Here is a 13,705-nt window from a genome sequence, read left to right on the forward strand (position 1 = left end):
CTGATATCACCGAGGCGACAAGGTGCAATGTGCAGGTGGTGCCAAGGGGGGTGGGGCGGGGGGGGGGTGTTATGGTTAGCCACACGTGTAGGCCATATGTCGCTGTATCCAGATCTTGCCGGCGAGCCATTGCGGTGCAAATCGCGACCGCGGGATGCACAAGCAGGCTCAGCCGGGGTGCACAGCGGCACACTGGGGAAGCCTCTTGGTGGGGGGCGGGTGGCAGAGGGGGGGTTGCGGTCGCCTGCACCCGGCAGCCTGTAGGTCCAAGCGAGGCGTGCGACCGCGAGCGTGCGCACTCGCACGGAGGTGTCGCACGCATGGAACGACGCTCGCAAACGACGAGCGGACGGAGCGACGGGCGGCTAAAACGCAGCGAGTTGGCACAGCGGGGAGCACAGGCGGTGCATCTGGTCGGTCATCCTCAGTCGGTCAACCCAGTCAAGCCATGGCATCTGGGTCTGTTCCGTGATCTCCTGTCGGCTGCGAGCCTTCAACGCTTCCCGTGATCGCCTCAATGCGTGCACCTTAGCCTGGCACAAGCACTGCGACGACGTCACCGCCACTCAGCGGCGAATGGCAGCCGCTGTTGTTGCTGTTGGCGCACGCACGCGTGTGCGTGTGTGTGTGCACCGGGTATGCGTGTAAACGGATTGCAGGGTGAGGGGGGGGTCTCCTCGAATAACTTGATAACCCACGGCAGCTCATTTGCCCAGAAAGTAAAGTGTGGTTTTGTTGAGTGTCAGGCGGATGAAGTGGATGAACCCGAGCAAGTTGTTTCGTTCGTCGTGTGGCAGTCTGCGGAGACGTGAGCTTACAAGGAGAATTGAAAAAGAAAAGAGCCAACGTGGATTTTTTTTTTTGCGTTGCCTAAAATAAATGAACGAGGCGACTACGTGTGACGTGTCAGTGGGCGAATTACAATAATATTTTACCAATGGATTTGCTAATCACCTTAATAACTGGGGGAGGAAGGTCATTTGATATTGATATTTTTGGGTGAAGGCAGGGAAGGAAAGAAGGCAGCGCGGTGAGCACGCGAGGGAAACCATTCATAGACGGAGGGAGAGCGCCACTGAGAGAGAACAGAAGCGCAAGAGTCGTGACGGCGCGCATGGCACGAAGAACAGCGGAAAGGAGCTGTTAGTGGGGACCAGCGGTCGCGGCGAAAGAGCAAAACAGTTGAACGCAGGTCGCATTCGGCCGTGCGTCACAGCGCACAAGGTGTGCGGCCACGCGCCTTACACGGTGGGCACAGGTGAGCGCAGGTGCCTGGGAGAGGTGACACACGCGACAGGTGTGGGAGAGGTGGCGCAGCGACGGTGCGCGTGCCCGGACAGGTCGCTAGCACCTCCCCCCAGAGAGAGGCCATCCTGGTTGGCGTGTCCGTTGGCAGGAGTCGGATGATTCCCGTGGCGAACGTCGCCACCAATCTGCGACTCTGGTGGCCACCTCGGGGCCCCGCGCCGGCGTGTTAGCGCTCATTAAGAGGCGGGGGGGGGGGTAGATAAAAACACGCAAAGGGAACAAAGGGTGACGCCCGCCCGCTCGCTTGCCCGCTCGCTCGCCCACCCGCCCCATCGCTCGCCCGCTCGGCCGCCGGGCGTCCCGTCCACCCGGCGGCTGAACCCAAGTCTCGGGTTGAAACTTCAGACTTAATTTCCTGCGTACGATTTCGCACAGTTTCTCTTTCAGCAGGCGAAGCGGGGCATTGCGATCGGAGGCAGAGTTAATAACGAGAAGACAAATGCAGTGTTTTGTGTGTGTGCGCACGTGATTTAGTTTTTTATTAATCAATCGTGGGTGGGTGACATTTGGGTTGGGTGACGAGGTTGACGAGCCGAGAGGTGAATGTTTGGGCCGTGGTCAGAGGCGTTTGCGGGGGGGGAACGGACCCAGCCGCGTGACACATGTGCACGACAGCACGCGTGTGCACGACAGCACGCGTGTGCACGACAGCACGCGTGTGCGGCAGCATGTGACTTATTACCCGATCCTGGGCCTTTTCTAGGTTGACTCAGCCTTAAATGAGTACTTGCCGTGGTGTTCAAACGGCAGCATTGGAAGGAGGCAAAGGGCGTGGCGTTGGACAACACCGCCGACCCCTGGTGCGCCGCGCCGGCCTTCATAGGCGCTCGCGAACAACACTTGGCCTTGACAGCCTGTAGAGGGGGCCTTCATACAGACAGGGGGCGGGGGGGGCGGGCCTTTATGTGAACGCCGTGTGAACCTGGCTTGGGTTTCATTGTCTACGTAAGAATGTTTTTAAGCACTCTCGGCATGTTTATGGGGAGGAGGAGCGTGTGGTGCTGCACCATGAACCCTGCTTAGTCGAGCTCGATTTACCGGCCGCGGCTAACGTCGGTGGCGAGCGACATCCTCGGCCTCACTGACCCGCGCCGACACGATTCTTCTCCAGGCACCTTTGGTGCTGCTCTTCACAGTCACGTTCAGGATTCAGAAGCTCCATCGATCTGCCCTCGCTCGCCCCTTTATTTCGTCCGTTTGATCCCATTCCGACGACGTACGTGTACGTACGTCTACTTTAAAAACAGCGGCGCTACGACGCCTCTCCAAATAAAATTAACACGGAGGCGCTCGCCCGTTCCGAGATTCAGCGGTGAACAGGACACCCACCCTGCAACTTGCAGACATTTCGGAACGGGAAAGGGTTAATAATTTTCCTACATCCAACAAATTAATCTCTTTGTTTCCGCCAGTCGGGACGGTTATTTTCGTTTGTCCTCTCCATCACGCGCAAGGGTACCTGGTAAAGTATGGTGTTGCTATCACCACGGGTGGCGGGACGTGCGTTGTGCCGGCTTCAACCGCGTGCTCGCCGAAACCCAACGCCGCACCGTAAGGCCGAACGGGGGAACGTACTTTGTGTGTGATTTGTTTGTGCGTGCGCCCTGCACTGCCAGGTGCTGGGCCTCTCTCAGGGCAGCGTGAGCGACATGCTGTCTCGCCCGAAGCCCTGGGGGAAGCTGACGCAGAAGGGACGGGAGCCGTTCATCCGGATGCAGCTGTGGCTTCACAACGAGCTGGGCTCAAGCACAAACTCACAAGCCTCCCCGGCCAGCCAAGGTGGGTCTCTTAGCCTGCCCTCCATGACTGCCTCCACTCACTCGCTCCACTCACTTGCTCCCTCCATCACTCAATCGCCTCCTCTCCCCTCCCTCCCCTCAACTCCATCACTCGTCCCGTTTCCTCCTTCACCCCTCCTCCCTGCACCTGCCCCCTATATCGCCCCCCCCCCCCGGCCCAATGTCGCAATAGCGGCAATGTTCACGAGATTTGAGGCGACTGTGCGAGGTTGACCTGGGCACCGCCGAGAATCTTGGGTTCTCAAGTTAGCAATGTTACCGAACGCTGCACAAAACAAATATGTCGTCTTTTTTCTCTCTCTAGATTTTGTCCTACGGTTTGGTTATCTCGCGACAAAAATGCTGTTTTCAGTGATGTGATTTCACGAGTGCAGCAACCTCTCGTTTGATGCGGTAGATGCGTTCCCGAACAGAGCTGCATCAAGCGAAAACATCGTTAAGCGAGGAATGACTGTGTTATTGACGCACGTTTGCGCTGTAAACTCAGCCTGCAGTGATCCCACGGCGGTACAAAGAATTGAGATAAGAGTACACCGCCACGTACTGTATCATTCCGCATTACTGTACCGCTCAGCCGCACAGCTCAAGAAAGTAGTCCGTCGTCGGCTGATCCGTGTTACGACGGCACGCGTTCCGCGCTACGACGGCGCCTTCCGCGTCACGACGGTACGCTCTCCGCGTTACAAGCGAGGGCCAGAGGTCGCAAACGGGTTTTGATTCCTTACCCGTACCCATACCCGGCCGCACCAGGGTCGCAAACGGGTACCCGTACCCGTACCCGGCCGGGTACGGGTAGCCGGGTATCGGGTAGGGTACGGGTATCGGGTACCCGGTTGCAACCTCTGGCGAGGGCCTACTGTCGTTATGAGCGAGGGTCATCTTGTGGGAACCATTCTTTGAGACACAGGGTGGGCGATGCACTGCCAACTGCCAACATGCCTTTTGTTCGGTAACGCGATGACGATTCCACAATTGGAATAACGTCGGCGGCGGGGGGTATAGGTGGGGGAGGGGAAGACACGCGCGAGGTTTGCATCGCGTACGTGCGCGGTAGGACCCGCCGCGCGTGCATCGTTAAACGCGAAGCGTCGGGACCCGGTCTGGGATTGTTCAACGGAGGATCGAAGAATCAATCTCGTGGGATCCATGCGTCTGTCTCTGGACAGCGAAGCCAACGCACGCTTCTGCAGAGGCTTGGCGTCGTTCGGATAACATTGACGGATATTGGCCGGCTGTTAGTCAACGTATTATCATCATCCCCCCCACCACCACCACGGCCACCCTCCATCGTTAATACTGCCGCGACACGTAAACATGTACGCGATGTAACAAGTGCATCTTCACGTTTTAAAAATGTTAAATCTGGCTTGAAGCCTGTGTGGGTACATGCCGTGCGGCCGCCTCGAAAGGCGGACGTCAGAATTAGCTTGGGGGCATCGTGACTTCCGCCGGGACCTTGCTGACTGACGGGGGGGGAGGGGGGGATATTTTTTGTCGGCCTGGCACAAGCGCGCAGGCACGGGCCTGCTGCGTGTCGTGCCGTGTCCTTGAAAACAAAAAAAAGCTCCACCAAAGTGACGCTGCCGCGCTCTTGTGAGGCCAAACTACAAAGAATTCAATCGTTAAAGCGGAGAGCTTTAAAAATATATAATTAATTATTCCCTACCCCCCCCCCTCTACTTTTTCATCTTCCGCACACGTGTTTTTAATTCCCGCTCTTAACATCAAAGCGTTTTTCAGCGTAAATATTTTGCCAGACCGACGTCGCAGCGGCCGGTAGTTTTCTAAACGTGATCTTCGATGTTTGGCGAGGAAGTGCCGGCGGTGTTGGTGGGGGGTGCCGGGGGGGAGTGGGGGGTAGCTGGTGGGGGGGGGGGGGCGTGCGGGAGCTGGCGGAGCTCGGATGGTGGAAGGCTGCAGCTATCGGCGTTTGGTGAGCCCAGCGGTGCCACGCGGGACACCGTGGGTTCTCTTTCGGGGGCCGCGGGACAAGTGGCCTCTGATCGGTCGTACCGCGGCGCCGCCTGGCGCTGCCACCTTCCCCCCCACCTCCTCCCCCTCGCCCCCCACCACCCCCCACATCCTGAAACGTGCAGAGATCCATGACCCATAATGTCGTCGGCTTAAAACGTTTCCAGTTTGTTACGCTTACCCAGGATGGCAACAGGGCGATTGATCTCGTTTTTGCCAGTGATGTTGGCCCGTGGCCGCTACTCCTGTGATGAGGCTCTGGACGATGAATTCCCAACCTGGCGGTCAAGTGATGTCAGCCCCATATTCTCCTCGGCCGCCCCGTGGGCAGAAGCTGTGGCCAATGTGGTGCTGCCGTTGTTGTTGAGCTTCTTAATTTTTTAGGAAGAGCCAGTCGTCTTTATTCACTTTCTCTTCGAAGAACTGAAGGCTTAAGTTTGAACGGTAGTCCGGGACCTTTTTGTGCAGTGGATTGTTTAAAGTATCCAAATGCCTCTTACTCTCATTCCATTAATTTATTCCCAGTGTTTATTTTTTTAAAGTATAATACACGAGAGGAAATGAGAGTGCCCAGAGAAAGCCCACCAAACACTCCTACTCCCGCACAGTTTGTTTATCCAGCGAAGCCGACAGTTTTGAGATATTATTGCACTTGCACCAACGTATGATTCACACGTAGGGGAATGCATTTGCGGTCATCCTGTCTCGTTCGCGAGAAATTTTTGACCAGAAATCAACGCGATGAGATAACTTCATTTGCCAGCCTGAGAGTTTCCCATCGGTCACGTCGCTTTACTCCGGTAATGGATTGTACGGTAAACCACTCTTGTGTGCGCGCTTCTTCAACGCGGCAGGCATCGCAAAAAAACGACACAAACTATCTCCTGAAGCCTTCTGGTCGTAGACAGCAGACCTCGACATTGGCATTTATCTCCCGAACATATTGCTCCCATGCACAAGAATTGAATAGAATTCCCGTAAATGTCGCAGTTGCAGGGCGGAGTGAGAGCTCATCCTTAACCAGAAGGAAACGGGAACTCACGGTATTGACGATGGCCTATGACTTAGGTGGGAAAAAAAAAACCTGTGGCTGAAACTCGTGCATTGCGATTTTGTTGAGGATTAAAGCGTTATGAAGGGGGGTTGATTCTGTTTGTAGCACAGGCCGGTCATGTTTGTCTTTATTTTACTGTACCGAAAGGACCACTGTGTGTTGCAAAAGTTGTCCGCCTCTAGATTAAAAAACACAGAATAAGCGAGGAGCGGATCGCGAAGTATTTACCACATTCTTAAAACTTCCAAGGCTACACGCTCGGGCACAATGCGTGATGTTTAATTCAGATTTCCTTTTGGCGGCTTGAGACAACATTTATCGCGAGGGGGTTACAGTGACCCGAAGCTCTGAAATACCCCTGTTTACAAAACACGGCGAAGCCAAGGCCCTCCCATGCATCATTTATTTTTAACAAGCTTATCCTTCGAGCCGCGCCGCTCACAGTAATTACTTCTGCTGTGGAAAATTCGTCTAAATCACAATAGCTATACAACAACAACAACGCTATAACAATAAGGACGGCAACAATTATCTCGTTTAGTTTTTTTGTTTTTCATCGGGGGTTGAAATAATAAGGAGAAGAAGGGACGGCGGCTGCGGACGGAGAGTCGGGTCGGGCGCTCGAGGCAAAAAATGTAACGTGGCGACGACGTTCGTAACGACATAAAACGGTGCTTATACAAGAAGAAGAACAACAACAAAAAAACCCCAGAGGCCGTCCGAGGTGCAGCGAAAACTGGGAACTGTTAATTCAGCAAGGGTTAAGCACCCCGGTTTAATGAACCGTGAGTGTGGCGTGATGTGTCACGTGAAGTGAAAATGAAAATGCACCCGCACTCTCCACAGTACCGAAGCTTGTGTGCCGGTCGCGCCGAACGGGAGGGAGCGTGCGTGCGTGCCACTGTGTGGGCCGCCGTGCTTGTGGGTTGGGGCCGGCTCACGTGGCCACAGCGCGTGACCCCCCCCTGAGGCCCCCATGGGTGGTGGCCGCCCCCCTCCCGCCGACGGTCGCCTGCCGTAGCGGCCGTCACAGCCCTTTGGGTTGCGGGCCCTCGTCAGCCCACCTGGGTTGTGAGAGAGGATGGCAAGGCAAATGTATGTTGATTGTAACAATAATAATGATGGTGGTGGTGAAATGTACTTTATTTAGCCAGAAAAGTCTCGTCGAATCTCGAGAACTCATTTTCAGCGGGGGTCCCGCGTTGCGACATTTAGCTAATTCGTGTAATGAGCTGTCTGGCTTTGTGTGTGGGAGGAAGGCCACACGTACGCGTTGGTAATAAACTCAAAAGCTTCGCACGGATAGATCGAAGAACGGCATCGCAGTGCTGCCTTCTCCTGGCCACCACGCAGCCCGATCTAGACGCGCACATGCTTGGGCTTCTTTTTATTTAAGTATTAAACCCGGGGTCCAAACCCCGCTTGGCCTTCCAAGATGCGACGAAGAGTGTTGGTGGGGTGCATTTAGGGTGATCCGTTTTTGCAGGCCAAGAGAGAGGGGGACGGGGACGCAGTGTGAGAGTGCCCAAAGGGAAGCGGTGTGTGAGTGTGCACAAGGAGAGGGAGGGAGGGAGAGCTACAGGTCACTCGGGGAAAACGTTGCGGAGGTCAGGGTCGTGAGTTGGAACCCTGCGGAGGTCAGGGTCGTGAGTTGGAACGCCGACCCGACCAAGCAACCAAAAGCCACGAACAACATGTGCGAGTTGCTAAAGAGTTGCTGCTCTCAACCCAGCTACCACCCATGTCCGTACCCCCCACCGCCACTGTCCCAACTCCATCTCTCCCCCAGCCACCCCTGGGACCCGCCAGCAGAAACAGGCCTCCTTATTCCTGTATAAATACACGGTCTGATTAGCTCTAATTCGCTTATTAATGTGGCCCTTTTAACTATCGAAAAACCCTCTGGTCCGCCTATCAGATATCAATGAGGGCTGCCACGCAGATTATTGCTGGTAATCGGTAACAGCTGTGAGCGTCTCTGCCCCAGCCATCCCCGGACTCAATGAGCCGCTTGTAACCGACGCTACTGTAACATTCGTTTCTTTTTTTTAATGGGTGTAACTTTTAATAAAATTGGTCTTCCCGATTTCCGGCTTTCCAAATGTGTTTTGTGTTACAGACTTCGAGTATTTATAAGTTTAAAAGCAGCAGCGGGGAAGTGTGGGGGGGGGGGGGGGTGCGTATATATTAAATAAAATAGAGCGATGGGAAAGAGGTACGAACGTAAAGTGGCGGTAATTCCGTATCCTAACGCAGCTAATTGCTTGTTTGGCTAAAGTTAAACTTCAAAATGAATTCAGCAAGTCAAATGTAGCATAGAATAAAATTAAATTATCTCTAGATTATGGGTTTTGCTGGGCGGCCCAAGCCCAACCACAACTTGATTCGGTTTTAAATGTAAATAAGATGAGACTTGCATAATGGCTCTTGTTTGAAATATTTTTTCGATGTGGTGGTGGTGGTGGAGGGGGGGTGGGCTAGTGAAATTAAGTCTGCGGGATTATACTCTCTCGCTCGCACAGCGCGCCCAGGAATTCCGCCACCCATGCAGCTGAAAACATCACCCGGCGGCACACACTGTAACCGGGGCCCGACAACAACAAATCTTAACGATTGATAAAAAAAAAATGTAAAAGATGGTTGGACAAACGCTTAAAGATGTAGGCAGCTGGAAGAGGAGGGGTAGCGCGGAGGAAAGAGGTGGGGGGGGGCGGGGGGGGGGGGCAGCAGGGAATTGATTACGGTTAATTACATTGGGTGCGGGTGGGGGGCTACATAACCCCCTGGGTGATGAAATCAACCCCCCTGTATAAACCCCCAATTATTGGGATGCCCGCTACAGCCTCCAACCGGGGCCAGACGTTCTCTCGCGACCGCACAGCAGGGCTTTGTTATTTTCAGCGTATCAACGTGCACGGTAATTTACAGCGTATATATAAAAAAAGAGGGGGGAGGTTGATAAATGAAATAAACTGTCATAAACTTTCAGATGTTTTTGCCTCACTTTTTATGGTTATGAACCCTCAAGGTTGGGTGGCGTTTACAAGTGTGTGTTTATTGAACCCCCGCTTTTCAGTCGTTTTTTTTTCTTCGTTAAGACACCAGCAGATGTAAACGCCGTTCTTTCACGGCTGTCGCCCACCTCCGTCTCCTTCTCTCTCCCTCTCATCTCTTACATTGGTCGTCACATGGCAGCTGACGATGAGGCTGGTCGAACATCTTCGCCCTTTGTCTTTTCTTTGGGCCATGGTGGTCACTTCTTGTACGCCTACGTCTTTTTGCCTCTCAAGTACTCCTTTTGTACCGTCAGGCCACAACTGCCCCATCCACGTGGCAGTGCCAAGCCCCTGATGGTGATATGTTGGCTTGATCGAAAACGGATTTCTTTCAAAATGTTACATTTAGTTTGATGTTCTTCCCCCGCACCTCCGATTAGCACGGTTGGCTACATACGGTGCGAAAGTAGTTAAACGTACGTTGTTTACAAGTTTGGTGGCAGGGGTGACGCAGCTTTGTAATACTCGTGCCTCACAGCAAGAATGGCCCTGGGTTCAATTCCTGACCCTGCACACTTTTCTGTACGGAGTTTGCGTGTTTCTCCCCCTGTTCTCCATGGGCTTCCTCCAGTTTCCGTAGTTTCTTCCCATAGAAAGCAAAAAACACACAAACAATGTAACACGTGCTTGCAAATCACTCAAATTGTGATTTCAGTGATCGCCCCCCCCCCACTGCAAAAAGAATCAGGGCCCTCCTGGAAAATAGTTGAGACTTTGCGAGGCTTTTTTGGTGTAAAGAAGCGTGATACAAAATAATAATACAACAGGAAGCCCGTGTCTTTTAAACTAAAAAAACTATTAAACTATTTTTTATTTTACCAGGTAAGGCCCACTGAGCTATACAGTATAGCTCTTTTTGAGAAACGACTTGGCCACAAATGACAGCTCGCCGAAGTGGCTTATCACGTGGAAATTTATAGCGGCCAAATACTCCGAACGCACGTTTCTAAATGTGGAGGGAAAAACTGGAGGACACGGAGAATGATCCACGCAATCACGGGGAGAGCGTCGCATCGTCAGGGCCTGGATCGAACCCAAGACCTTCTGTATACCAGGCGAGATAGTTAACATCTCCTAGCCTCCGTGGCACTCCTTTGCTGCATCAAGTGCGCTGTTTTCTGTTTTGGCGCGCTTCTGGGGAGCGTCTTCAAGAAACTCAACGAGCTTCAGGAAGACTATAGGAGCTTCCAGTAAACGTGGAGCAAAAACGTCGGAAACGTGCACCGGGCAGCTTTGCGTGTCCACCCCACAAGTGGAACCAGTCTCGGAGTCCACCGTGCATGAGGGGTCTCTTAAACCGCTGCTTTTTAACACGTCCAACTCGCCCACGAATCCCGTCCCGTTTACAAGAGATAAGGGCTTAAAACTAGTCGAAGCATTTAGTCCACTTGCGTAAAAAGATTTTTGCACACAGCGTTGGTGTACGGTGCTTTTTATGCAATATTTTGCTGTCTTTTCTTGCATTTTCTGTTTGCACAGTCACATAGTCACTTTAAGATGTTTTCTTGTTCATGTTTTTGTTTTTTTGTTTGTTGCGGTTGCACCCGATTCAAGAGCCGAATGGCTCACAGGGCTATACCTAATAAATGAAACTTGAAAGCCTCCCCTCCCTCGCCACGGTCGCAAACGGGCATCTCGTGCCCGCGTCGCCAAGGGCCATGAACGTCATCGGCCACCGCAGCTGCCCGTGAGCGAGGGCGACACAAATAAAAACACCTGCTAATGAGGCGTGGGATCTGCATTGGCCTCTCACACACATTCATTAAACTGGTAGCCACGACAACAAATGGGTTTTTTTTTTTCCAGTACGGTAAATAAACAAACAGGGCTTTGTTTCGTCTACGTAAATAAAAACGTTTTAGTCCATCGGCCCGTGTGGATGGCCCTTAAGGACCAATGTTTTTCAGAAACGTTTAGTTTTTAATCGGGCAGGAACCTTCCTTGGTTTTTGACTTTCTAAGTCTCATCAAAAAGAGTGTGGCCTGGGAAACATTGGTCCAGAAAGGCCATAGGCTGATGGAATAAAATGTAATTTTATTTCGCTGTGGTGAAATAAATCCAATGCCTGTTCATTTGTTATTTTACTCACAATCCACCGCAGCCGCTCGTAATTCATTTTGGGATTTTCGAGCTTTTCCTCTGTGTCCAACGCCCAGAAACATTCGTGCCATCGTGGGTCTTGACTGTGTTTTGGTAAAATCACAATCCGACATTGTTTTTCTCTTTTAAATCCTGTGTCCAGTGGCATAGCGTGGATGTCATGTGCCCTGGTGCAAGGAGTGAAATGGGGCCCCCCTGTCTTAAGCCAATTGCCCTCTTTTTAATAGCCTGGCACCTGGGTCGGTCCAGTCCATGGGCCTCTGTGCAGTTGCACCACCTGCACCCTCGTCAGCTACACCACTGGTGTATTACTTTACTTTAACGGAATCAATATTAATCAACGAATCTGTGTATTGTTACGTTCCTTCCCAAACGCCTCCCAACCCGCTACACGGCCATCTCTGACCACCGCTAATCCGGCATCGTGCACGTGCCCCCCCCCCCGTGTCGACCCCCACCAGGAGACCCCAGCGGTGACATGGACGGGTGCAGCCCTTCCCCATCGCCGGTGCCCAGCCCCGGCGAGTCGGTACGCAGCCTCCCAGACCCCGTCGTCCCGGCAACGGAGCCTGTCTCCGCGGCGACGGACAGCGCCACGCTCCCGGGCCGTGACGGTGGCGGTGGCGGCGGGCACGAGGAGCACCACGTCGGGCAGCCCCGGGGGCCTTCCTTCGGCCAATCGGCTCTCAGCATCCAGGAGCTGGTGGCGATCTCGCCAGAGCTGGACACGTACGCCATCACCAAGAAGGTCAAGGAGGTGCTGACGGACAACAACCTCGGTGAGGCCGGGGAGGAGGAGGAGGAGGAGCGCGGGACGGGCAACGCGGCGTGCCAGCGAAAGCGCGACACACGGAAATTAACGGGACATTCGTGAACGTTCCACGAAGCTAGATGACAGCGTGTTGGCATTTTGCCAACCCGCCACTGACTAGTGTGGTGAAGTATGGTCAAGCAACCCGCACGACGAGCCCCACATCCGTGGGGAAGTCCTTGTCAAGCGGTGGGTTGACAAAAGGGCTGTCCACCTAGTTGTGACAGCCGGTTGAGTGGAGGTGCTACGATTTCCCGTGATTGGATGAATCGTCACAGTTCATGGTTGCGATTCAATTCACCGGTTGATTTTGTGAAAATAAAGGTGGTGAGTGCAGTGGGCACGGTGGGCATTTGTAGCTGGATGGGTCGCATGAGCCTGATACATACAACACACACAAATCAGAAACAATCATGCATGCGAGATTCAAAGCATATATCATGAGCTTAAAGAATCGGTACGCATCGATGAGCCGATGCGTCATGATGCCTCTGCTGTTGTGACTCAGATTACCAAACAAAATGCATTATGCAGATAAAACTAAAATCAAAAGTTGAACTCGCCAATCTTAGGCTTAATATGTAAACTAAGCTTTCAGTTGGGACGAAGTGTTGAGATGGTCTAAAAGCATTCATATTCATACTGTCCACCCAATGAAACCAAGTTTTCATTGAGTCCTGATTGGAAAGGAGTTCACTTCAGAACGTCAGGGAAACAATTGCAATCCGCGTACGAGGAGCATTGTGGAGCGGTGTGGTGCATTGATTCGTGCGCTGCCCTGCGAATCTTGCGGCCTGCCTCTCGATTGCCGGCCAATGGTGAACATCAGTGGCGAACAAATATATCCCAACCATTCCTGGGCCCTTCACCCACCTTTAAAAACCATTTTGAACAGTTTTTTTTAGTTTCACCAGGTAATTACCACTGAGCTGTATGGCTCTTTTTCAGAAGCGACCTGGCCACAAATGAAAGCTCAATGAAGTGGCTTATCACGTGGAAATGTATCGCGGCCAAATACTCGAAACGCGTGTTGATTCTAAATGCGGAGGGAAAAACCGGAGGACCCGGAGAAGAATCCACGCAACCACGGGGAGAACATGCAAATTCCAAATATACAGATGTCAGGATCGAACCCACGACCTCCTGGATACCAGGCGAGGTAGTTAACATCTCGCCAGCACAGAGAAGTATGGTCACACGACCCCCCCCCCCGTGACCGACGTAGTGCCGGGAGTGCTTTGTCAAGCGGGTGGATTAAGAACAAGAAAGGCTGAGAATGGCAGAGCACCGTGGTCGAGTGGACCGTTTGACAAACTTGACATTTTACCCTCGGAACATTGCAAAGGAATGTCGACACCAGCAGCGTCTCCGCGCACACTCCCGCACTTGATGGTGATGGGGTTTTTTGTTGTTAACCAACCAATCGTATCGCGACGTTGGGTTTCCACGATGGGCACGAAGCGTGGCGGAGCGCGTGCGCCCGTGCGGACCGAACCGACGCAGCGGCTGCTCGCGGATCCCCAATACCCATGCGTCCCATTAAGGCAAACTACACAGCGCAACGCTCGCCCGGGGCGGGAAGGCCGGCGAACGGGGGGAGGGGGGT

The 13,705-nt window shown here is 53.2% G+C and overlaps 1 protein-coding gene across 15 annotated transcripts in view; it reads left to right on the plus strand.

The window, feature by feature from the left end:
• Positions 1–13,705, plus strand: part of LOC133348392 (homeobox protein cut-like 1) — a 195,416-nt gene that overhangs the window by 173,479 nt on the left and 8,232 nt on the right. For all 15 annotated transcript variants that reach the window (XM_061561171.1, XM_061561176.1, XM_061561177.1 and 12 more), the window contains 2 exons: positions 2,925–3,087; positions 11,750–12,067. In XM_061561171.1, coding sequence (XP_061417155.1) covers positions 2,925–3,087; positions 11,750–12,067 — 481 coding nt within the window. The remainder of the gene's footprint in view (positions 1–2,924; positions 3,088–11,749; positions 12,068–13,705) is intronic.

Source organism: Lethenteron reissneri, chromosome 27, assembly GCF_015708825.2.
Source record: "Lethenteron reissneri isolate LAM-NWPU_2019-01 chromosome 27, ASM1570882v1, whole genome shotgun sequence".
NCBI classification, from domain to species: domain Eukaryota; kingdom Metazoa; phylum Chordata; class Hyperoartia; order Petromyzontiformes; family Petromyzontidae; genus Lethenteron; species Lethenteron reissneri.